Genomic DNA, 26,210 nt, shown 5'->3' with positions numbered 1-26,210 from the left:
AATGAACTCAGATATTGCTTCTTTAAATCGAAAAATATTACCATGAACTGACTTTTCTTAAATTCATTTGTGAGACATGGCCGTTGCTGGCTGGGCCAGCATTTATTGCTCATCCCTAGTTACCCTTGAACTGAGTGGATTGCTAAGCCATTTCAGAGGGCAATTGAGAGTCTACCACATTGCTGTGGCTCAGGAGTCACGTATAGGCCAGACCTGCTAAGGATGGCAGATTTCCTTCCCGAAAGGACATTAGTGAACCAGATTTTCTGACAATCAACAATGATTTCACGGCCATCAGTAGATTCTTAATTCCAGATAGTTTTTATCAAATTCAAATTCTACCATCTGCTGTGGTGGGATTCGAACCTGCGTCCCCAGAACATTAGTTGAGTTTCTAGATTAATGGTCTAGCGAAAATGCCATGAGGCCATCACCTCCCTCTTATGTTAAAGTAAAGAATCCGCCCAAGGAGTCATTTAGAATTGTTAACTTTATGTAACTTAAAGATCAACTAGACCAAAGTATTGACCTGATCTGCTTTTACAGCACAATTGTTTCCTTTTAACTGCTGCGGATTTGGATTAATACTTCTTCTGCGGTAGTCAGTCAATTGTGTGGGATTCAAGCAATTACTGAATGTATTACATTGTTCTTCCAGACCTCAATGCCACATCTACATCTGATTCCATACTCCTCAGGTAAGGATCTACGTATTGTTATCATTGTAAAATTGTTACTTCCATGAATCGGATCACTGGTCTCCGTATCTGACCTACGCTCTCACTGAAAGTTATCCTTTCTTTAAAAATCTTAGAATCCCTACAGTGCAGAAGGAGACCATTTGGCCCATCGAGTCTGCACTGACTCTCCAACAAAGCTTTCCATCCAGCTCCCAACCCCATACCCCGGTAACCCCACACACATTTGCCCACCAATTCCCTGGGAGGCTATGGCCTGTGTTATTATCATTAAACTATTAATCCAGGGACTCATTTCTGGGAACTGGGTTTGGATCCCGCCATGGCAATGGATGGAATTTGAATTCAATAAAAAAAAAATCTGGAATCAAGAGCTCACTGGCGACCCTTGTCAATTGTTGGAAAAACCCATTTGGTTCACAAATGTCTTTTGGGGAAGGAAATCTGCCATCCTTACCTGGTCTGGCCTGCGTATGACTCCAGAGCCACAGCAATGATTCTCAATTGCCCTCAGGCAACTCGGGGTGGGCAATAAATACTAGCCAGTTAGCCTACGTCCCATGAATGAATAAAATAGAAAAAAACCCTACAAATCTTTGGACACTAAGGGCAGGATTCTTTGACCGCACTCACCCCAAGATTGGAAAATCCTGCCCAAGGTCAATGGACATTTGCATGGTTGTGTCTGGCCCGCTACTGTACCGTTGTGGTTGGGATTGGAAAATTCTGGCCAAAGTGGCAATTTAACATGGTCAATCCATCTAACTGGCACATCTTTGGACTGTGGCAGGAAACCAGAGCCTCCGGAGGAAACCCATGCAGATGCTGGGAGAACATACAAACACCACATAGACAGTGACCCAAGGCCAGAATCAAATCCAGGTCCCTTGCACTGTGAGGCAGCAGCGCTAACCATTCAAAAATAGTCCTGTAAAAATTTACACCTGTGTCAAATGTGTGTGTGTGTGTGATGATAAAACTTAGAAGAACCTATTTAACGAGGCAACATGACAAAAAATTAATTCATCTGGAAGAAAATGAGAAGGTTCATTAAGATTGTGCATCACACAACATTTATTTCCTTTGTTTAAAGGGTTAAGTTTCTCTCATTTACTCTTCATCGTATAAATGTTTCATTTTATTGACAGCCTCATCTATCGATAACCAAGTCTGTACAACACACCTTGGTGACGCCTTAAGGGTTCTCTAGCAGTTCTTGTTCATTTAAAGATTCAATTTGAATGTGACAAAATTGATTTTATTGGATTCAGTCTCGAAGCAAAAAAAAAATCAGTTTTTATTGCCACTGACAATCTATCTGATTTAATACATCAGAACAGGGATGGGATCAGTGACAGAAAACACTCTGTTAGCTTAAATCCAATTTTTGCGTTGTTGTTATTGCTGGATTGAAAAACAGCTGAAGGCATAAACTCTTGGGGCCTGATATTCCTGAGTGTTGGCAAGTGATAAGCAGCACAATTTGTGATCTGCTTAAGTGTGAGATAATGGAACATTTCCTGGACCCAAGAAGGGATATCCGGCTCTTTGTGAAGAAAATGAGTTTCCTTCAGTACCAGCTTGTGGCCTAGGTTTGTTTTTTCTGATGCACAGAGAGGCAATTTTTATATCCACTCTTTTAACTACAATTTGAAAGGCACTGGCAATGCTGAAAGCCAATAAGATCCACAGACCCTGCATGGAGCTTAAAGTTTTTAGGTGTTCAGATCACCAACAACCTGTCCTGGTCCCCCCACACCAACAATATAAGAAAGCCCACTAAAGCATCTATTTTCTTAGAAGATAAAGGAAATTTGGCATGTCAGGTACGACACTCACCAACTTTTACAGATGTGCCATAGAAAGCATTCTTTCTGGTTGTATCACAGCTTGGTATGGCTCCTGTTCTGCCCAAGGCTGCAAGGATCTACGAAAGATCATGAATGTATCCCAATCCATCACGCAAACCAGCCTCCCATTCATTGACTCTGTCTACACTTCTCGCTGCCTCGGCAAAGCAGCCAGCATAATTAAGGATCCTACGCACTCTGAACATTCTCTCTTCCACCTTCTTCCTTCAGGAAAAAGGATGCAAAAGTCTGAGGTCATGTACTAACCGACTCAAGAATGGCTTTTGAATGGACTTAACTTGCATTAAGTTGACCTTTCTCTACACCCTAGGTATGACTATAACACTACATTCTGCACTCTCTCTTTTCCTTCTCTATGAACGGTATGTTTTGTCTGTATAGCACGCAAGAAACAATACTTTTCATTGTATGTTAATACATGTGACAATAATAAATCAAATCAAATCAAATGGAATTGGCCATCAAGGAGCACTTCTGAAATCCCAGTGAACACGCACTGGCCACTCCACACAAAGATCAGTGATTGCTGTCAAGACCAACCCTCCAATATCGAGATACGAGGAGGAGTTTGGGCAGCTGATAATCTTTCAGGTTGTTGCCAATACTTGTCAGCACTTGCAACAGGGCAACTCATAGAAGGAACTTTGGAGAGCCTGTTGGCCCCAAGTGGGGAACAGGCCATTCTTGAAACATAGGCAGGATTACCTGAATCTACTACTGAGCAGCAACATCCCAAGAGGTATACAACGGCATTCTCAGGTGCACAAAACCCTTCCCGGGTGGGGGTAATGTGTTCAAGGAGGACCAAGAGGCCGGCCTCTTGGAGTATGAGCTCTCTGATTGAGGTAATAATTGCCTTCTCAATCAGGTAGTCTCGCTCCCATTCAGCAACAGAAGTCATGATTCTAACAAATTGAGAGAAACATATTTATTGAAGAGGCCTTTAAGAGTTTATTGCTGCTGCACTCCAGCTTAAAATGAGGAATGTCAGGTCCACTGACAGTCTGGATTCTGACTTTGTACCTGAAACACTCTAACGAGTGGAGATAAGTCTGTAAATAAAGGGAATCTGGTGAAGGGACACCAACCTCTGAGTAATTATTTCAATGGGGTTATGAATAGCACAGGGTGTTTTCAAGAAACATTGCACATCAGTAGGTGAAAAAATAATTAGACAAGAACATGACAAAGCAGGTTATATATATTGCACATTCTTGCAGTAATAAAAGCAAATGTTCCTTGTAAATACTATAATCAGTATCATTTAACGTTAAATTAAGCAACAAAAAAGGTCATTGGGCTGAACTTATAACTTGACTTGATCTCAACATGAGCAAACGGGAAGGATATTGTAAGGGGAGTGGTAGGGGGAGTATAAGTTGAGTCAGGTCCTGTGCATGTGGATTGTGGGCAGAGTGAAGCTCGGCTATGATGCCCTGCTCTGTTGAATAGCCCCCTGGCATTCACAGTCTTGGCATACACTCAAATGAGGCATCAGAGCTCTGCCAGCACTCCGGCATCAATCAGTGTCTTCAAAGAAAAGAGGGAAGGGAACTTGAATCATCTTCCGCCTCTCTTTAAAACACAAATGAACTTTTCTAGAGAAGTTCTCTCAATTCAAGACTGCGATCCTACTGCAAAAAAAACACTCGATGCAAGAAGCGGAGTATAATTGCTCTCTCAAATGTTTTTAACTTGTGCAATAAAAATGAATGGCCATTACTTATCTACGTGTTGACCTATGGATTCAGTCCAATGAAAATAAAAAGCCATATCAATGTATCCTTGGATCGTCACTATAAAATCTGAACTGTGTGAAGTGTTTGACCACAATCCAAAATTCAATTCAGCAAATGAAGCCATGTTTCCAATGAACGGGGAGTAACACATTTACCGAAACATCTTTAAAAGTTCATTGCTGCCGCACTCCAGCTTTTGATCATAGCGCGGTGGCACAGATGTCACCGCTGACTCGCAGCGCCAGGGACTCGGGTTCAATTCCAGCCTCGGGTGGGTGTCTGTGGGGAGTCCGCACCTTTTCCCCGTGTCTGTGTGGGTTCCCTCTGGTTTTCTCCCACAGTCCAAAGATGTGCAGGTTAGGTGCATTGGCCATGCTAAAATGTCTCTCAGTGTAAGGAGGATTAGTAGGGTAAGTATGTGCGACTACGGGGATAGGGCCTGGATGGGATTGTCAGTGGACGCTGGATGGGCTGAGTGGCTCTATCTGCACTGCAGGGGTTCTATGATTCTACCAAAATGAGCAATTGCACAGGTCCTGCAAGAGATTCAGAGGAAAAGGATTGGACCAATTCGCTAAAATAAGATCCTTCAGTGATTGCAGGAAGCTTAGTGATCTAACATTTTTTTCTATAGAAAAGAAAATGAACTTTGAGGAGATTTGGTGTAGCTCCATTAAGTTCATTTATGTAATAGTGTCACAGGTAGGCTTTTCTAACACTGCAATTAAGCTACTGTGAAAATCCTCGAGTTGTTGGGGTTGGGAGGAGGGGGAGTATGGGGCAGATCGAGGTGATGATGTGCAAAACAGTGACACCATTCCGGAAAGTATAATGATCTCAAAGACACCCATGAGATTGGCCTCTTGAGTATGAGCTCCCTGATTGAGGCAATGGCTGCCTGCCCAATTAGGGAGTTTCAGCTCATAGAACTATTGAATACATACAGTGAAGAAGGAGGCCATTCGACCCATTGAGCCTGCACTCACCCAAGCCCTATCCCTGTAACCACATATATTTACCCTGCTAAGCCCCCCCACCAACACTAATGGGCAATTTATCATGGCCAATCCACCTAACGTGCACATCTTTTGATTGTGGGAGAAAACTGGAGCAACTGGAGGAAACCCATGCAGACACAGGGAGAATGTGCACACTCCACACAGACAGTGCCAAAGCTGGTAATCAAACCCGGGTCCCTGGCGCTGTGAGGCAGCAGTGCTAACCACTGTGCTCCCCAATGTAAATAAGGGATTGTCAGGTCTACTGACACTCCTGATACTGACCTTGTACCTGAAGCGCTCCAGGGGTGGAATAGAGTTTGTAAGTAAAGTGAATCTGGTGAAGGGACGCCAGCCTCTGAGGAGTTATTTCAGATAGGAGAGGCTGACTGGACCAGCTGACATTTACCTGTCCATTTTTGTGTGTCCATGTGGTCACCTGATTGCTCAGTGAATGTACGCACCATGGCCTGAATACTTCCGATGGTGGGGTTTCCCTTCCCGCCAAGTGTCAATAAGGAACACATCCCCACCACTCCGACTGCCCCGCTGCCTTTTCACACTCAAAATGAGTGTCCAATGGCTGCAGGCGAGATTCCTCCCCTCACTCGGAGAGAAGGCCCGCCTTAGAGAGCTGCCGGCCAATCTGAATGGCCAGAAACCTTACCATCCCTGCAGCAGCATAAGCTGCAATGGACGGAAGAGGAAGTGTTTCAACATGCATTTACTGGGCGGCACAGTGGTTAGCACTGCTGCCTCACAGCGCCAGGGAAACCGGTTCAATTCCGGCCTCGGGTCACTGTCTGCATGTTCTCCCCGTGTCCGCGTGGGTTTCCTCCAGGTGCTCCAGTATCCTCCAAAGATGGGTAGGTTAGGCTGATTAGCCGTGCTGAATTGCCTGTTAATGTCACAGGGATTAATAGGGTAAATGCATGGGGATAGGGTGGGATTGTTGTTGGTGCAGACTCAATGGGCTGAATGGCCTCCTTCTGCACTGTAGGATTCTACGATTCCTACCTTTCCTCAAATCTCCTGAAAATGACCATCAACTGGCGTTTAAAAACAAGTTTAAACAACTAGAAACAATCTGGGCTTGAGAAAAGCATCAAGCACTCACCATCTTCCCTCCTGAAGACCCTTTTCATCTTATTGATATTAAGAGAATTACATTGAAGCCATCAGACTATTATTTATGCACATTAAGCACAGCAGGATTAAGAAAACACAATCATGGATTCTTTTCCTTTTTTTTTACTTCATTACGTTCTGACGCCATTAAAAAGCATTCACAGAAGCCAATCATAAACAAATACACAGTAACACAATGCAAAATAAAAATAATTAACACTAGATCCTGAATTGTCTGAAGTTTTGAGAATGCACACTGCTCAGATGCAAATCACTTCCGTTTTTTCACATGCAGTGGAGTTGTTATTTTCTTTTATTCGTTCGTGGGACATGGGCCTTGCTGGCTGGCCAGCATTTATTGCCCATCCCTAAACACGCTTGAACTGAGTGGCTTGCTGGGCCATTTCGTAGAGCAGTTCCGTGCCAACCACATTGCTGTGACTCCGGAGTCACGTGTAGGCCGGACCAGGTAAGGACAGCAGATTTCCTTCCCTAAAGGGACATTAGCAAATAGGTTTTTCCGACAGTTTCGCGATCATCAGTAGATTCTTAATTCCAGATATTTTTCACTGAATTCAAATTCTGTCACCTGCCGTGACGGGATTCGAACATGGGTCGCCAGAACATCAGCTGAGTTTCGGGATCAATTGTCTTGTGATCATACCACGAGGCCTCCCCGGATCCAAACAAGGGATTGAAGAAGGACAACTCAGCAGCTGTGTAAGCCGCTGAGGAAATTTGCTAAGTGAGCGATCTTTGAGAGTAAAACTGGCAAAAATTAGTGGTGTAAAAATTTCCTCAGGAGAAGAAAAGGGGCAACGCTTATGCCATCCTTCCAGGGAAACTCCCAGAAATTTCTGTGGTCACACATTCTTTGCTGATTACCAATAATATATACAACCTATCAGCTCAACAAGCAACCAAATAAGTATTTGATTCCTTAGTCACTTCCTTGTTCGAATGTATATGAAATGGTAATAGAAACAGATTTAGTATGAAGGACAGGGAGTTCTTCAATATGTTAGAACATTTTATACTATAAAGTGTGATGACTTCAGCCAGGCTAATAAGGTTGGCTTGCTAGAGTATGAACTACCCGATGAGTCTTAACTGATGGTTAAATCAGAGAGCCTCATGCTCCCCATTTAAAGCAGGTGTGTCAGATTCCCAGCCTGCATTCAGTAGGGAGCAACTAGAGAGCTGGCTGCGTACAATGAAAATAAATTAACTTGGTGACGGGACTTTTGCTTCCGTGGAGTTATTACGTACAGCTACCTGGAAGATCCAGTGTCTTTGCTTTCAATAAACAACACAGAATGCTGGGTAAACTCAGGTCAGGCAAGATCTGTGGAGAAAGAAATACAGTTGACATTTTGAGTCCATGTGACCCTTTAACAGAAACAGTTCTCCGCAGATGCTGCCACACCTGCTGAGTTTATCCAGCATTTTCTGATTTTATTTCAGATTTTCAGCATTCACTGTATCTTGCTTTTGTTTAAACAAAACTTTATACTTTGTCAAGATGATGTTATCTGCCAGTAGGGAAGAAGCTGTTCTGGAGTCCGTTTGGTGCGTGATCTCAAATTTTTGCATCTTTTTCTGGTTGCTGGGCAGATTGCACCCTACCATGCCTTGTTACTGCTGTGACTAGGCAGATCCATGACACGTCCCTCTCGGCATTGAACAGATCCTGGGGTCGGAGTCTCGCTAAACTGAGAGCCACCCCTGGGAAATTATACTGTCTTTTTGACAAATGCAGAGCAAATCCTGTTTACAGTAAAGGGAAATGATGGTATATTACCTTTGAAATTCTGTTTGGGCCTGTAAATAATTACAATTACAATTTAATCTGCAAAAGATTTGATTTTGCAGGAAATTTCACGGTGCTATTGACAACTATTTTTGATAGATTTGAAACACAGGATTAATAAAGTATGATTTCAAAACTCTCTTGCCACCGTAATGAATCACAGATGCGATTATAAATCTAATTTTCCAAACACACCACATAGTCCCATTATAAAGAAAGAGCATTAGAATCCCTACCTAGCTGAAACATCAATTTATTTAAGTAAAGTTGATTATAGCTTTGAGTTACCTATTGGCCCATCAATCTTCTCAGCATGGTGCATCTTTGGATGTCAGAATCATAAACTTCCTACCATGAATCGGTTATTGTTCCCTTTTCTTTATCATTTAACTCCACACTATCATCAAGCAGTGAAGACAATGAGCGGGAATTGGCGGTTGTAGCTCTCCACCGTGAATGCCACCCTCGGAGTTAATTGATAGGAAATAGACATCAACAGGGCAGGATGATCGCCAGCGCTGTTCTACGGTAGCGAGACAAGTCTGTGTCAGATATTGCAAAAAGATTTTCCGTGTGTTGAAAGGTAGTCAAAGTGCTGACAGCTGCAAGGATTGTAATGCAACTTTCCAATTCAGAGGCTCCTTTCAGAGCCCTGTCGTTTGAACGTGGAAGGAAAATGCCTTCGCGTGCTGGAGATCTGAAACGCGACACTTGGCACACTGTGGCAGCATTCGAAGAGAGAGAATGTAACCAAGGACGTTCTGACGTTGGAGGCGGAATTCTCCCAAGTACCCTCCAGCGTGTTCGATGGTGGGTGGGTGGGTAGGTGGGCGGCGGCAATGGGTTTTACCCCAACATGAATTCACAGTGGGATCTTCCGCAGATTGTGGTGGTTGAGAAAACCTGCCAGAGGCAGGCATGAACCTCATTTCCATCTCGTTAATGGGATGCACAAAAGTCCCCCCCCTCCCATCGGACCACCGCAAGGTTCTCCGCGATGCCAACAGAAAACACATTCATGCTACGTGGCGTGCAGATGTTGAGAAAATTTATATTGGGCCACCATCTCAAGATCCAATGCTCAAGAAACAGGACATACGTAACAATTTAACAGCTAACTTTTAAGAACATAAGAAATAGGAGCAGGAGTAGGCCATCTCGCCCCTCGAGCCTGCCCCGCCATTCAATAAGATCATGGCTGATCTGAAGTGGATCAGGTCCACTTTCCCGCTCTCTCCCCATAACCCTTAATTCCCTTGTCTATCAAAGACCTATCTACCCGTGACTTAAATATATTTAGCGAGGTAGCCTCCATCACCTCTATGGGCAGAGAATTCCAGAGATTCACCACCCTTTGAGTGAAGAATTTCTTCCTCAACTCTGATCTAAACTGCCCCCCCCGGCTTTTTCTTGAGGCTGTGCCCTGTAGTCCTGCTATCCTTTCTAATTTTCTTTTAATCATCCATGGGACATGGGTGACGCTGATTGGCCAGCATTTATTACCCATCTCTAGTTGCCTTCAGAAGGTGGTGGTGAGCTTGAAATGTTGACACAACTGTGGCTCGCGAGGCCATTTCAGAAAGCAGCTGAGAGTCAATCACTTTACTGTGGCTCTGGGGTCACACGGAGGCCAGACCAGGTAAGGATAGATTTCCTTCCCTAAAGGATATGAGTGAACCAAATGGTTTTTATCTGATAATGGACTGTAGTTTCATGGTCATCAGTAGATTGTTAATTCCAGACTTTTTTTTCATTGAATTCAAATTCCTCCACCTGCCCTGGTGGGATTCGAACCTGGGTCCCCAGAAGATTAGCTGAGTTTTTGGATTAATAGTCTAGAGATAATGCCACTAGGCCATCACCTCTCCTAGCTAGGTGTTGGTTTTATTCCCAACCCTCTTGCATCACCATTACTGCACACTGGTGGCACCCCACTCCTATAAACCAGGAATGACAGATTGCAATGTGTATGCATGAGGAGCAGCATTGGTGGTTCAAGGAGCAGCATTCGTGGTTCAGTGGTAGAATTCTCGCCTGCCACGCGGGAGGCCCGGGTTCAATTCCCGGCCAATGCACGAGCAGTAGTTAATTTGTACGTGCTGTTCTGTGTGGAGTTTGCACGTTCTCCTTGTATCTTGGTGGGTTTCCTCCGAGTGCTCCGGTTTCCTCCCACAGTCCAAAGATGTGCGGGTTAGGTTGGTTGGCCATGCCAAAATTGCCCCTTAGTGCCCTGAGATGCATAGGTTAGAGGGATTAGCAGGTAAATATGTAGGGGTGTAGGGGTAGGGCCTGGGTGGGATTGCGGTCGGCGCAGACTCGATGGGCCGAAGGGCCTCTTTCTGCACTGTAGGGATTCTATGATTCTATGGAGTACTGATTATTGACTTGAATGAGACTTCTTTCCATTGAAAATAGCTGAAGGGAAAGTACAACCAGCTTGTATGAGTGTGTGTGTGTGTTGGTGTGTGTGTGCGTTGCGGTGTGTGCACGTATGTGTTAATGTGGGTGCGTGTGTGTTGGGATGCGTGTGTGCATGTGTATGTATGTGCGTGCGCGCACACAGGTTTTGGATTAATTGTGTTTACAATCTAGGCAATTAACTAAAGCCCCAGGGTTAATGCCAACAATGCGCTGGAAATCCCAACATGGCCCTGGTACCAGCAAGGTTGTCGCAGAAAAGGAAAAGGACAATTCGGTCTCTGATGACACCGAGTTCAAATCTCATACTTAAAGAGAGGTCATCTGCATTCCTCAATGGTGTTACAGCTTGTAATTCCCTTCCAGGCTGCATTAATCTAAATGTAAGCTGAAGAGATAAGCACAGGAATCTGAAATGTGCCGAGAAGAAAGACAAGGCATTTGGGTAGCTGTAAAAAGAACAGGATTGATCTGTGAATCACTGCTAACAGCACAATAGTAACAAGACGATTTCTTAATATGCCACTGATTTAAATCCCAGCCCTTGGCTTATACTAGCTTAACAATGAAATGTATCACAAAGCAGCAAATGTTTGAATTCCCAACAAACTGATTTGCCCATAAAATATGAAGGGAGACTTTGGAAGATTTTTCTTCCTGTTAACTGGGTTATTAGAACATGGGATATTTTACTACATGTAGATCTTCAGGAGAAACTATAGGGCAGCACAGAGGTCAATGTTGCTGTCTCACAGTGCCAGGCACCCAGGTTCGATTCTCAGTTTGGAGATTCTCAATGTGGAGTCTGCACATTCTCCCCGTGTCTGCGTGGGTTTCCTCCGGGTGCTCTGGTTTCCTCCCACAGTCTGAAAGACGTGCTGGTTAGGTGCATTGGCCATGCTAAATTCTCCCTCAGTCTACCCGAACAGTGTGTGGCGACTAGGAGAGTTTCACAGTAACTTTATTGCATTGTTACTGTAAGCCCACTTGTAACACTAATGAATAAACTTTAAACTAGGATATGATTTAAAATGAAGTTAGATCTGAAATTCAGAAGGATCAATGTAAAAAGACAAACAGAAAAGACATGTCTTGCTGAAGAGATAGCATCAGGACAGGCACAATGGATCAAATGGCCTTGGTTGGTATATTAAGACGCACTGAACACCCATGAAGTTGTTGTGTTGGTGTTCACGTGGAGACAAAGAAGATAAGTGGAAGCCGTTTGGCCTTTCGAACCTGCTCTGCCATTCATCATGATCATGGCTGATGGTCCATCTCAATAGCCTAATTCTGCTTTCTCCTCATAATCCCTGATCCCATTTTCCCCAAGTGCTATAACCAGCCTCCTCTTGAATACATTTATTGCAGACAAATTGTACAATCACTTGTTCCTCGGTACCAAGAGTGGGGAGAATTGTTCTGGTCACACTGTTTGAAACAAGATGGCAGACATGTTCAAAAAGAATGGGTGTACACATAAGCTGAGCAATTTGCCTCCAGTGTGTTAAAGGCACTCAGCTTTACCTCTCAGAGCAATTGGTATAATACCTAAGTGGTATTCACTTCATGTAGGTGTGGACACAAGGCTGCAGCTTTAGACTGTACGTTAAAACTAGATCATGACGAGCAGCTAGCCGTTGGATTCCATTTATAGGAGGCACAAAAGGACACCGGGAAAAAGATGAACCATTAGCTGTGAGGAAAAGGAACCACAGGCGGGGAATGATCATTCCATTAACTAAAGAAGGGGAGTATGCCCAGTTTCCCAGAAATGTGACTGCATTAAAATAAAAGCAAAATACTGTGGATGCTGGAATTCTGAAATAATAACAGAGAATGCTGGATAAATTCAGCAGGTCTAGACAGAAATATAATGGGTTATTAGATAGTTGGAGATAGGGTTTGAGGAACTACGTGGAGTTTGCACGTTCTCCTCACATCTGTATGTTTCCTCCAGTTATAGGATCATAGAACCCTACATGCAGAAAGGAGGCCATTCAGCCCATCAAGTCTGCACTGAACACAATCCCACCCAGGCCCTAATCATGTAATCCCATGTTAATACCTAGCTAGTCCCCTTGACACTTGTGTCCGTGACATCTTTATCAATCTCTCCTCAGCTCTGACCTATTCCTGACCTTTTAGACTCAGGTGCTGGTGTGTGGCAACTAGGGGAGTTTCACAGTAACTTCATTGCAGTGTTAATGTAAGCCCACTTGTAACACTAATAAATAAACTTTAAACTAGGATATAATTTAAAAGGAAATTAGATTTGAAATTCAGAAGGATACCTAACCCACGCATCTTTGGACTGTGGGAGGAAACCGGAACACCTGGAAGACACCCATGCAGACATGGGGAGAACATGCAAACTCCACACAGGCAGTGACTCAAGCCGGAAATTGAACCCAGCACTGTGAGGCAGCAGTGCTAACCACTGTGCCACCCCTTGCTCTGGTATCCTCTAACAGTCTAAAGATGTGCAGGTTTGGTTAATTGGCCATGTTAAAATTGTCCCTTGCTGTCAGGGAGATTATCAGTCTAAATAACTGTGATCACAGGGATAGGGCTTGCGTAGGATAGTTGCAGTGCAGGCTTGATAGGCCGAATGGTCTCCTTCTGCACTGCACTCCTTTTACGAGAATAGAAGGTCAGGAATAGGTCAGAGGTGAGGAGAGATTGATAAAGATGTCACCGACACAAAACAAATGGATTGTTAATGGGTGACATTATGGACTGAAGAAGTGCTGATAGTGGCATAAAGGTAAGCTAACAGAATGTGTTAATAGGTGAACAAAGGTCAGCGTTCAGTGAAAGCAGAACTGAAGAACAAGTGACAGATGGCCCTGTGGTGGTGGGGAGGTGGAGTGAGGTGGATGTTAGGAGAGGGGAGAGTGCTGTTTGCACTGGGGACAATCCAAGAGACAAAGAGACAAAAAAAGGGGGTCAAGATGGAGGGGAAAGTTCTGTGTCTAAAATAAAGACAATATTAAAATAAATATTAGGAAGCATGACTTTGAAACGAGATTCCTGGTAATACAACTTTGTTCGAAAAAATATTTATAGAGCAAAACATGAATTCGGCCAATTTTCAATAAAAAAAGAATAATTTTCAAGGACTCAAGCTGACAGATTGCTGAAGGGTTTATTGGAAACAGAGATTTTTATAATCTCATTGTTGATAGACTAATTTCTCCTGGGATATGGTTCTGTGTGGTAATCCAAGTATAATTTTGGACAGTATGAATGGCTGCCACCCACACCACCGCAATCACACACAGCTCGAAACTCCAAATGTATCTTCCTTGGCTGAATATTAGAACCTTCGTTTTATTGACATACGGGGATTTGCCGAGTGAGAGAGTGAATCTTCTTATATAGCAGATGGCACATAACTAAAATGTATTACGACTCTGGAAGATGTAATACACTGTAGCTGTTGACCCTTGGTTATGTTGATTCAGTCCTCGGCACACAATTATTCAATAGCACAACCTTTATTCAGTCTGCTCTGCTTCTAATTCATACCTCATTTTAAATGGATTACAAGCTATTAAAATACAAGGTTGTTCAAGGTGACATGGTGGCACAGTGATTAGCACTGCTGCCTCACAGCAGCAGGGACCTGCTTCGATTCCCACCTTGGATCACGTGCAGAGTTTGCACATTCTCCCCATGTCTGCGTGGGTTTTCTCAGGGTGTTCCGACTTCCTCCCACAGTGCAGAAGACGTGCTGGTCGGTGGATTGGCCATACTAAATTCTTCCTCAGTGTACCCAAACAGATGCCAGAGTGTGGTGACTCGGGGATTTTCACAGAAACTTCATTGCAGTGTTAATGTAATATAAGACATGAATGAATAAACTTAAAAAAAACTTAAACAGAAGACCCTCTTTTTAAGATTACAAACTGTCTGAAGTCTTGCGTTAACATAGCATCTCTATACAATAAGCCCAGAGTTTTTACCGAGGGGTGAACAGTGGGAAGATCCATTGTCCTTGGGCAGGATTTTACGATTTTGAGTGAGGCTGTAAAATCCCAGCCTAAATCTCCCCAGGCCTTTTACTGAGGAGAAACAAATGACAAACAGTGTCAGGTGAGGAAAGAATGACAGCAAGCATAGGGAGAAGAAAGCTTTTTTCAAAAACCAGACTTTCGAATACAGGAGACAAGTGGCAAGTTGGAGGGGATTCAGGAGAGAGTTCCAGAGAGCAGGGCCAAGTTAACAGATGGCTCTGTCACTGGAAGGGACAATGTACAGGAGGCTCAAATCAGACAGTCCACTCAGAGTGGGTAATGGTGCTAGTGTGGGTGGCAGCCATTCACACTGTCCCAAATTATAATTGGATTACCCTAACGAATTTTCTTCGAGGAGCAATTAATCCATCAACAATAGGATATATATATATAGTTCCGTTCCCAATAAACCCTTCAGCAATCCGTACGCTGGAATCTTTGAAAATTACACTTTTTTAATTGAAGATTGACAGGATACATGTTTCTCTCAGCAAGTATTTTTCACAATCATTTTTATCATCAGGAATCTCATTTCAAAGTCATGCATCCCAATATTTATTTTAACATTGTGTAAGGTTGAAGGAGTTTGGTTGGGTCGATGGTTGAAGACTGATTTGGATTTAACAAGAGAAGGCTTTGGAGTCAGAGAAGGTTTGTGAAAACAGGGATGAATTAATTGATCGATTTATTATTGTCACATGTATTGGGATACCGTGAAAAGTATTGTTTCTTGCGAGCTCTTACAGACAAATCATAAAATTCATAGAGTACATAGGGGAGAGGGAAGGGAGAGGGTGCAGAATAGAGTGCTGCAGTTACCGATAGGGTGAAAAGAAAGATCGGCTTAATGTGTGATAGGACCATGCAAACGTCTGATGCGAGTTGGGAAGAAGCTGTTCTTGAGTCGGTTTGTACGTTGTTTCAGACTTTTTCCAATGGATGAAGGTGGAAGTGGGTATGCCTGGGGCTCATGGTGTCACTGATTATGCTGGCTGCTTTTCCGAGGCAGCGGGAAGTGCAAATGGACTCAATAGATGTGAGGCTGATTTGAATGATGGACTGGCCTACATTCACAACCCTTTATAGTTTCTTGTGGTCTTGGCTGGAGCCAAAGCCAAGCTGTGACGCAATCCGAAAGGATGCTTTCTATGATGCATCTGTAAAAATTGGTGAGTGTCATAGTGGACATGCCAAATTTCCTTAGCCTTTTGAGAAAGTGGAGGTGTTGGTGAGCTTGCAGAATGTGTGTGGCAGGGTGTGTGCAATGTATGAATTTTGCTGGGTGGAACTTGGGAGGCTGGTGGGTGAGTCTTGGATAAGGTGAATCTGGAGATAATGAAATAGTGGAGAAGGCTCTTTGGGCCAAATGGCCTACCTCTGCCCTTCTTCTATAAACATTCTCATTGATGGAATGCTGAGAAAGTGGAAGTAAATAAGCTTAGTGATTGATTAGATGTTCGGTTTGTTGGTCAACTTAGTTCAGCTCAGAATGAAATGGGATCCATGGGTAGTGCACCATCTGTTTCAGCCAAGGAACATCTTGGGAGAGAGCAGCAAACCACATAGTGGCATCAGGCTCTCCATCGTTTAAAACAGGGAGAATTAGGCTCATCTGTGACTTGACACGTGTATTCTTATACCTACTGTTGAGCCCAATCCATCATGCAAACCAGCCTCCCATCCATTGACTCTGTCTACGCTTCCCGATGCCTCGGCAAAGCAGCCAACATAATTAAGGACCCCACGTGCCCCAGACATTCTCTCTTCCACTTTCTTCCTTCAGGAGAAAGATACAAAAGTCTGAGGTCACGTACCAACCAACTCAAGAACAGCTTCTTCCCTGCTGCCATCAGGCTTTTAAGTGGATCTACCTTTCATAAAGTTGATCTTTCTCTACACCTTGGCTATGACTGTAACGACATTTTGCAATTTCTTGTTTCCTTCTCTATGAATGTATGCTCTGTCTGTATAGTGCACAAGAAACAATATTTTTCACTGTATTCTAATACATGTGACAATAATAAATCAAATCAAAGGAGGAGAGAGTTTCTTTATCTCTGAGAGATGGGTAAGATCCTTAAATTGGCTTTTGGAGGAAAGGAAAGTGGAACTGAGTTAAGCGTTGGAGAAGGTGATTGGTCAAGGAATCATAGAAATCATAGAAACCCGACAGTGCAGTTGAGGATATCTTTGTTCTTCAGGATGATCCTGCTGCAGTGGTTTGGAGTGGAGAGGATTGCAGAATCTTTGGATCTTTGGATAGACTTTGACAGCAATTGCATAGGGAATAATCAGTGGGCTTTGTTCCAGTAGAAACATAATCCAGGTCTTTTGATGTCAATGAAAATCCTACAAAGAGAAACATGGCAAGAAAAGCTAGCAAAATAAGTGAGGAAATAGCTACTAGAAAATATAAATTGGATAAAAAGGGCTTGAATACTTTCACAGGAGCTTCCCTTTATGCTCTAACATTTAAGGGTTTGTTTAACATTATGGGATGTGGGCATCGCTGGCTGGGCCAGCATTTATTGCCCATCCCTAACTGCTGTCCATTTCAGATGGTATTTGAGAGTCAACCACATTGCTGTGGCTCTGGAGTCACATGTAGGCCAGACCAGGTGAAGATGGCAGATTTCCTTCCCTAAAGAATATTAGTGAACCAGGTGGGTTATTATGACAACTGACAATGGTTTCTTGGTCATCGTTAGACTTTTAATTACAGTTTTTTTTTGTTGAATTCAAATATCGCCATTCGCCATGGTGGGATGCCTCCGCAGATGAATTTAAGGGTAAAGTTGATAAGCAAATGAGGAAGAAGGGAATAGAGGATCATGCTGATAGTGTCTGATTGAGAGAGACAGGGAGGAACAAGTGGAGTATAAACACCAACATGGACCATGTGGGCTGAATGGCCTATATCTGTGTTGATTATTCTCTAGGATTAATGGGGAGGCAATGGCCTAGTAGTATTACCACTGGACTATTAATCCCGAATCTCAGTTAATGCTTTGGGGACACAGGTTCAAATCCTGCAATAGCAGATGGTGGAATTTGAATTCAATAAGAAAGTATATCTGAAATTAAGAATCTGTCTGTTCATTCCAATAATTGCACATGGCAAAACAATAGGCGGGATTTTACAGACTTGCTTATCCTGAAACCATAAAGTCTTGCCTGAGGTCGACAAACATTTCCATTGTCTGCCCCTTGCCCACTCCAATTCCATGACGGGTGGGACGGTAGAATTTCAGCCAATATGTCTAAAACTAATCGTCTCCTTAGGTAGGATTATTCTTAAAATAGCCCAGGAGAGAGACAGACTCTTCTATTTTCTTCCATGTCCCACTTTTTCCAGCTGTGTCCATTTATAGACAGTGCTAATCACCTGTATTTAACAATATAGTTGCCAAACAATGTAACTGCTGATACATTGGCGCTCTCCTTATCTTTGCGTACAGTTTGGTGTCAGATTTGGAAGCACCTCAAGAGCGCAACTTGCTCTAGGTAGACAACCTTTGCACCATTTTGTAATGACCATTTTGAAATGTCTGTAATGTTCACTGTTCTGAAGCACCTCAGGGTGCAACATGATGTATGTAGAGAACGTGATTGCACTTTGTGTAATGACCATTTTGAAATGTTCTGTTACGGGCGGGATTGTTCTAAGTGTGGGCTTGCTGGGTCTTATGGCCTCCTTCTGCACTGCAGGGATTCTGTGATTCAATAATTCTTTCACATTTTTTATGAATAAAGTACAGTTTTGCAGAACAGTCAAATTTTGTTTGATATTGCTTCTGTGAAGCATCTTGGAGCTCTTTATTACATTAAAGGTTCCATATTAGTGCAAGCTGTTGTTGCCTCGATATCTTTCTTGCAAACGGCTTGGATTATATATCACCAAATGCGGTAGATTTTATTTAAAGTTGATATTTACGTATGCACGTGAATATCGGCATTGAAACCACTGGAGGCATTCAGCATCAGGTTTTCGAACCAATTTAATTTACAACAGCTTAGTTCCCACCTTATAAGAACAAGTGTTAACAGGCCAACTCCTGCCCATACCAATTACAGTTCTGGAGTTTGAAATGGGCGCTTTGAAACCACTTTTGGTTTGCATTACATCCGAAGTGAAAAGGTTATAGCATTAGCTCAGAAAGGGCATGCTTTGTGGTTGAGAGATTTCTCTGCACTTTCTGGATCAGGATTTGGGTTCCAGCCTTGAAATACATGCTCTGATTACAAAGTGCATTGACTGCAGTCACGGTGAAAGTACATTGCCTTGAGAATTGGTATCATTAGGGAGGAGGGAAATATCAATGTCATCTAAAGCGATTTGAATTTGGTGACCTGCACCTTCTTCAAAAATGGTTCTACGCTCTGTGAATGCATTACCATATCACTTGAAACCAGCTAACTGCGCAAAAGCTGGGGTGGGTTATTGTTGAAGTCAAAGAGATGGAACTCGTTCACGTTTTCAGAGTGGAGGTGTGTCTGGTTCTCCTTCATTTAAGGGATAGGATGTCCCCAGTCATCTCTGGGTCGTAGATGGTGCCCAATGGTTACTGGTGAATGGATAAAGAATCATCATAATAATGGATAAACAATCCCAAAATACCAGAGCTCTTTATTAGCTCCAAATGGCTAATGACCATAATAATAACCATAGAAAGCATTCTTTCTAATTGTATCACAGCTTGGTATGGCTCCTGCTCTGCCCAAGAGTGCAAGAAACTACAAAGGGATGTGAACGAAGTCCAGTCCATCATACAAACCAGCCTCCCAGCTATTGACTCAGTCTACTCTTCCCACTGCCTCAGAAAAACAGTCAGCATAATTAAGGATCCCATGCACCCTGGATATTCGCTCTTCTACCTACTTTCTTCGGGGAAAAGATACAAAGGTCTGAGGTCACGTACCAACTGACTCAAGAACAGCTTCTTCCCTACTGCCATCACATTTTTGAATGCACTTACCTTGCATTAAGTTGATCTTTCTCTACATCCTAGCGATGACTGTAGCACTACATTCTGCATTCTCTCCTTTCCTTCTCTATGAATGGTATGCTTTGCCCATATAGCATGCAAGAAACAATACTTTACGCTTGTGTACTAATACACGTGACAATAATAAATTAAACCAAATCAAATCAAAATGAGGTGTATTAAATAACTTCTCAATATGCCAGCAATGGCCTAAGGGAAGCAAAGTTGGATGCACTCACTCTACTTTACTGGGGGTGGGGAGGGAGATGGTGCCAGGGTGGCAATTTGAAATGCATGTGTGCCAATGTTTCCTGCAAGTGAATGGCAACGTAGCCTCACTCCCAAACGGTGCAGACTCGATAGGCTGAGTGGCCTCCTTCTACATTATATGGATTCTATGATTCTATGACCTCCCCTCTCCCCCCTACCACACCTCCCCGGCACCTTTAAAAAAATACTGCATCTAATTAGTTTAAAGTTTATTTATTAGTGCCATAAGTAGGCTTACATTAACACTGCAATGAAGTTACTGTGAAAATCCCCTAGTTGCCACTCTTCGAAGCCTGTTTGGGTAGGCTAAGGGAGAATTTAGCATGGTCAATGCATCAAACCAGCGTGTGTTTTAGACTGTGGGAGTAAACCGGAGCACCCAGAGGAAACCCATGCAATCATAGGGAGAATGTCTGCACAGTCAGCCAAGCCAGGAATCGAACCCAGGTCCCTGGCACTGTGAGGCAGCAGTGATAACCATTGTGCCACCGTATCACCCAGTAATCAGGGGGTTATGGGGAAAAGTCTGGAGAATGGGGATGAGAAAAATATCAGCCATGATTGAATGGCGAAGCAGGCATGTTGGGTTGAGTGGCCTAATTCTGCTGCTATGTCTTATGCTCCTCTGGAAAATAATATACTAGCTGAAGAACGACTTAAAAACTGTCTCTAATTCAAGGTCAATGAAATGATTTACAAGGTGCCAATTAAATTTGCACAGACAGAATGAGCTAAATGTAAATGTGGCATCTGAAACTTTGTCTCCCTTCCCAGGATTGCCAATAAGAAGCTTTTGAACAATGTCTGGCAAGCTGCTCTCTTCTGATTGCTGGTTTCAACTCCCGAAAGAACAAATTATACCTCTCAGTTTGCCAGAAAAAAATCTATGACTTCAGCCCAGTCGTGACAAAAAAATCCAGCTCCACAAATTGTGAAGAAAAGATTAATGAAAAAAAAACCCAAATAACAGTTTTGTATAAAAATCCTTGTTTACTGGGGGAGTGGGTTGTTGGAGTTTGTTTGGGGATCCCTGCAGTGACTTCAATCAAGATAACCAGCCAAGGTTTCAGAGCCAGTATCTGACATCCGAGAAAAATTCAAGAAGAAATTAGGTATTACTCGAGGGGCTAAGGATATAAAGGGAAGGGGGGTGGGGGTTGGGGTATCAGGATATTGAATTCGATGATCAAGCCATGATTAAAATGAATGGTGGAGAAGGCGCAAAGGAATGAATGGTGGAGAAGGTGCAAAGGGCTGAATGGCCTGCTCCTGCTTCTAGTTTCTATGCTTGTATTCCTACAGCGGCATGGTGGCACGGTGGTTAGCACTGCTGCCTCACAGCTCCAGGGACCTGGGTTTGATTCCTGACTTGGGTCACTGTCCATGTGAAGTTTGCACATTCTCCCTGTGTCTGCGTGGGTTTCCTCCGGGTGCTCCGGTTTCCTCCCACACTCCAAAGGTGCGCAGGTTAGGTGGACTGGCCATGCTAAATTGCCACTTAGTGTCCCTTAGTAGGTTAGAGGAATTAGCGGGGTAAATGTGTGGGGCTGTGGGGATTGCCAGTGCAGACTCGATGGGCCGAATGGTCTCCTTCTATACAGTAGGGATTCTATGATGGATAGTAAATTCCTCATTTTCTCGAAGCAAATTGAATTTGCTGCTAACTGGAATCAACTGTATCTAATTGAGCCACACTGAAATGCAGATTGTATTGTGTACGCTATAGATTACAATAGACACTTCCTGGGGTAGAGACACATTTATTCACATATCCAACATGATTTTTGGATAAACAAGCAAACCATAAACTCTTCAATGCAAGCAATCTGGTCATTCTCCAATATCAATATAATTTATACTAGAGTACCCTGACCCATCAATATATTGCAAGTAGGAGAGAGCAACAGAAGGCATCTAGTTCAAAACACATGCATCATAAATGTCATTAGAAATATTAATGGTCTCTGCCACTACTAACTCTATAATAATCCTCCTCAACATAAGTAGACAGGTTAACTCCAGCACCTGTGCCCGAAACTGTCAGTGCCGCATCGCTAGGAACTGACCTCGAGCAAACTTCATCGCGCATAAAGGGAAATAAAAAGCATCGGGATCACAAATAGATATCACTCAGCCCCAGTGGAAAATGAGACATTTACAGCTAAAGTCAAAGATTCGAGTGTTAATCAATGGAACATCAAACAAACATAATCAAAATGGATGTCCTGAACCCTTGTACGAGGGAACCCTTGTATGAGGCATTTTTCTTTGTCCTATTTAAGCCAACACCAGTTGCTGAGCATTCTCAATGATCATGATATGGGGCAGAGTTAATTAAAACTCAGAATATATACCAGGCACCAGGATTGATGTTACAATTTGTAATGAACTCAACGAGGCCCATGAGGTTGGCCTCTTTTGGAGTATGACCTCCCTGATTGAGACTGATGCCTTCTGTGCCCGCTGGGCACCGCAGGGACTGGGGCATATTATCGGCCCCTCTAATCACATTTTAATTTGATGTTTTAAGTTTCCTTTCCGTTTTGTTTTTTGTTTCGGGCGGTCCTCCTCTTTTTAGGGAGCTGCCCTTTTTGAGTTGTCCCTGAGTTAATTTGATTTTGTTTATTTGGTTGGGCGCAAGATTGTGGTAATGACTGCCTGCCCAATCGGGAAGTCTCACTTGCCTACGTATTGCGGAGTATCAGGGCTATCGACACTCCGGGGATTCTGACTTTGGATCTGAAGCACTCTTGGGAGTGGAATTGAGTTTGTAAATAAAGGGAATCTGGAGAAATGACCTTGGCCTCTGAGGAGTTATTTCACAATTCCAACCTTGGTTTTTCTCCCAAACTCTTTGGCGTCTGGGAGGAAACTGGAGCACCCGGAGGAAACCCACGTAGACACGGGGAGTTAACATGCAAACAAGTGCGCATAATTGTGAGACAGCAATGCTAACCACTGTGCCACTGCACTACAAAACACATTCTGTGGAGGAGATGCTTTGACAATATGATAAGATATTTTCAAATTACAGGTTTATAAAGATTTACTTTAAAAATAAGTCACTTAACTGATGTACAATCACCTCTGTGCCCTGTCCTAGGACAGGTACTTAATTGTCCTAGCCTCAAACACTCCAGTCAACCTCTTTTTTTTTATTAATAAATACATGTCTCTTCAGAACTAGCTGCAGTCATGGCTGGCTTCTTTCTGTTCAAGCCAATAACTTGGATGACAAGCCTCCAGTACATAAATCGATGGCCCCTTCTTTATAAAAAACTACCTTTCTCTTTCTTGCATGGGCAGTTGATGGCACTTTACACGTGTTTGAAGACAATAATTGGGAATGGAGAATCCACACAAGTTAAGCTCCGCAGGAAATTTTCAGTAATAAATATTCCAAATCCAATCTCCTCCCACCATGTGGGTCTAAAATTGTGCCACTTGAAATTATTACTATTCTTCCAACCCTGGCTGGGAAAGATTTTAATAAATATTCATGTCTGTGTTACATTCCCTTTCTCCAAAGTACCGGCTTTTTTATCTTGCCTCCCCGCTCCCGCTACTCTCTCTTTCCTGACTTTGTTCTGTAAATTACAGGTCGTATCTGCGGTGACAGAGTAACCTGGGGTGAAGCAAATGGCTTAAGTGAGATCACCAAAGCAACAAGTAGCAAGAAGAAGTTACATTTTCTGCACTGTGAGAATTCGCCCACATTGTGCGGAGAGAAGATTTGAGCTCTTGTGGCACTGATAGTCCTTGGGGCTAGATCAGATTGTTAAATTGTCTGAACGCTGTTTACACAGTGACATGGAGGAGCACTGAGGGTGGACGAGTCAGAGATTCATGGAATCCTCCAGTGCAGGAGGCCGTTCGGCCCATTGAGCCTGCACCAATCCCACCCAGGCTTCATCCCTGTAGCCCCACATAGTTACCCTGCTAGATCCCCAGAGACTAAGGGCCAATCGACCTAATCCGCACGCCTTTGGAGCATGGGAGGAAACCAGAACACCTGAAGGAAACCCACATAGAAACGGGGAGAATGTGCAAACTCCACGCAGTCATCCAAGCCAGGAATCGAACCCAGGTCGCTGGCACTGTGAGGCAGCAGTGCTAACCACTGTGCCACCCTGCTGCCCATAGCAGAAGGGGCACTGAGAGGCAAAGGGAGGAGCCAAGGTGGTCACTGAGGGGGTGGAGGGGCCACACGGTGCGGGGGGGGGGGGGGGGGTGCGAGTTGGTGGGATGCACACTAGGGGGATAGGAGTGGAGTAAGCTGCCAGAAGGGCCATTTTCCAGGAGGGGCGCTGCGCGATTGGGATAAGTTACCGGGACGGGCACTGAGGGAGTGGGAACAGGTGGGCGAGTTGCCTGGAGGGGCACTGAGGAGGTTGGGGATGGGGTGGGGGTGGGTCGGGGGAGAGTTGCCGTTAGGACACGGGGTTTGCCAGGAGGGACACTGAGGGCATGGGAGGCAAGTTGCCGGGAGGTGTGGAGGTGGTGAGTTGGCAGGAGGGGCACTGAAGGGGGTGGGGGTGAGTTGCCAGGAGGGCACAGGGACAGGAATGTGGGTGGGGATTAGCTGACAGGAGGGGGACTGGGGCAGGAGGTGGAGGTCGAGTTGCCAGGAGGGACACTGAGGGGAAGAATCGGATTCAGTGTCAGTTACCATCCATAAATGAAAATAAACAGCTAACCAAAAGTACTGACACGCTGTGTGAAACAATACACACTCAAAGATACAAGTCTGTTGCAACAAAAAGGTGTTTTGGAACTCTGTTAAAGTATAAAATTCATATCGACAGATCTTATGTAATGATTCGACATTTAAAACTTTTAAATGACTTGTGATGCTGGGGAGAGGCTCCCCCAAGAGTACTAACGTGAGCAAGCTTCAGCCAAATTGCTCTCCACACAAAAGCAGTTTTTTTTACATGCCTAAAATATTGTCACCAGAGAGAGCATTGGCCACCTTCAGCTACAATTTCAAAAAAAAAATCTGTTTAATTTATTCCTTTCTCAGAGTTACAAAGCCAATGTGCAGAGTGGACAGGACAAGCCTCGAATCTATCTACTTGCTTGCTCCAAAAACCAATTCGATTCGTGGGCCCCAGACAAAGGACGTACCAGATCTGAGCTGACAAGAACAGGGATTACATCTGATCTTATGCTTGATCTTAGACAAAAGGCCGAGAAGCAATCTCTTCCACTACAAATACTGAATAGAAAATATTTTTCCTCATTTGCTGCTACAACTATCACAGCGCGCTCCATCTTTTGCAGTAGCTCACGTATGCCCGAGTCACTTCAGGCCCCTGCAATTAATACAGAAGCTTTGTTTCACCACCTACTCAAGTGAAGACAAAAGAATGGAAACAAAAACAAACACCAAGCAGCATAAAAGAGCACTAAATATTTATTCCAAGTCTTAAAACAACCTTCTAATTGAATAAGATTAACACCCAATCACACTTGACACAAACCTGTCTTTGCAAACGCGTTTTATATTCGGGTTCCTTTAAGAGCTCGGTTTGAGCTGGTGGGAAGATATCGGTATTGAGTATATGTTATGCACGCGAGCCTCTCACACAGCTCCTGACAAATACCAGTGGAAGCCCACTCCATCGGATGTAAATATTCATTTGTGTGAGATCTAGCAAGCAAGTGCTCTTTTCTGAGTCAAGCCACTTGTTTTCAGGTTTGATAAAATTCCCAGCCGCAAGATACTGGCATTGCTTTTGCCTCATCATTACAGGCCTGATGTGTAAGCACTTACCTTGATAATGGAACTGGAACGAGCCAGGCTTTCCAAGTTGAATGCTTTGGAAGTGGATAGAAACTTGATTGCTTAGGCTGCGTATCACCTGCCCCTTCATTAAAATGGACTCATTGGCAAGAACGGTTGGTTCATCTCCGTCGAGCCCTTCAATTGTTAGCATCTCTCCTTCAGACAGGCTGATGTTTTTGACCTACGGGAGAAAATTGTATGAAAAACAGAGTTACTCCACGAGCCATGATCAATGTGTTTTAGCCTGAGCAAAGTTGAACAGACATGGGAGCAGCCACAGTATTTTCTACATTTGTGAATTCTGTCTTGGAATATTATCATCGAATCCTAGAGTGCAGAAGGAGGCCACTCAGCCCATCGAGACCACAATCTCAGCTGGGCCTATTCTCGTAATCCTATGCACTTCCCTAGCAAGTCTCCCTGACACTAAAGGACAATTTAGCATGGCCAATCCATCTAACCTGCACATCTTTGAATGGATTATCT

General features: G+C 43.6%; 1 protein-coding gene and 1 non-coding gene across 3 annotated transcripts in view; one reads left to right on the top strand and one right to left on the bottom strand.

The window, feature by feature from the left end:
• The window catches only part of sez6b (seizure related 6 homolog b), an 854,076-nt gene that overhangs the window by 287,061 nt on the left and 540,805 nt on the right, over window positions 1-26,210 (bottom strand). For both annotated transcript variants that reach the window (XM_080210324.1, XM_080210323.1), the window contains exon 4: window positions 25,713-25,905. In XM_080210324.1, the coding sequence (XP_080066450.1) occupies window positions 25,713-25,905 (193 nt within the window). The remainder of the gene's footprint in view (window positions 1-25,712; window positions 25,906-26,210) is intronic.
• trnag-gcc (transfer RNA glycine (anticodon GCC)) lies at window positions 10,249-10,319 on the top strand. Its single transcript has one exon. It is a non-coding gene; the product is annotated as a tRNA-Gly (tRNA).

The sequence above is a fragment of the Carcharhinus amblyrhynchos genome, chromosome 23 (assembly GCF_965287045.1).
Source record: "Carcharhinus amblyrhynchos chromosome 23, sCarAmb.v2.hapA, whole genome shotgun sequence".
Lineage (NCBI taxonomy): Eukaryota > Metazoa > Chordata > Chondrichthyes > Carcharhiniformes > Carcharhinidae > Carcharhinus > Carcharhinus amblyrhynchos.
Note: the sequence above shows the minus strand (reverse complement) of the source record. Positions and strands in the feature narration are given on the sequence as shown.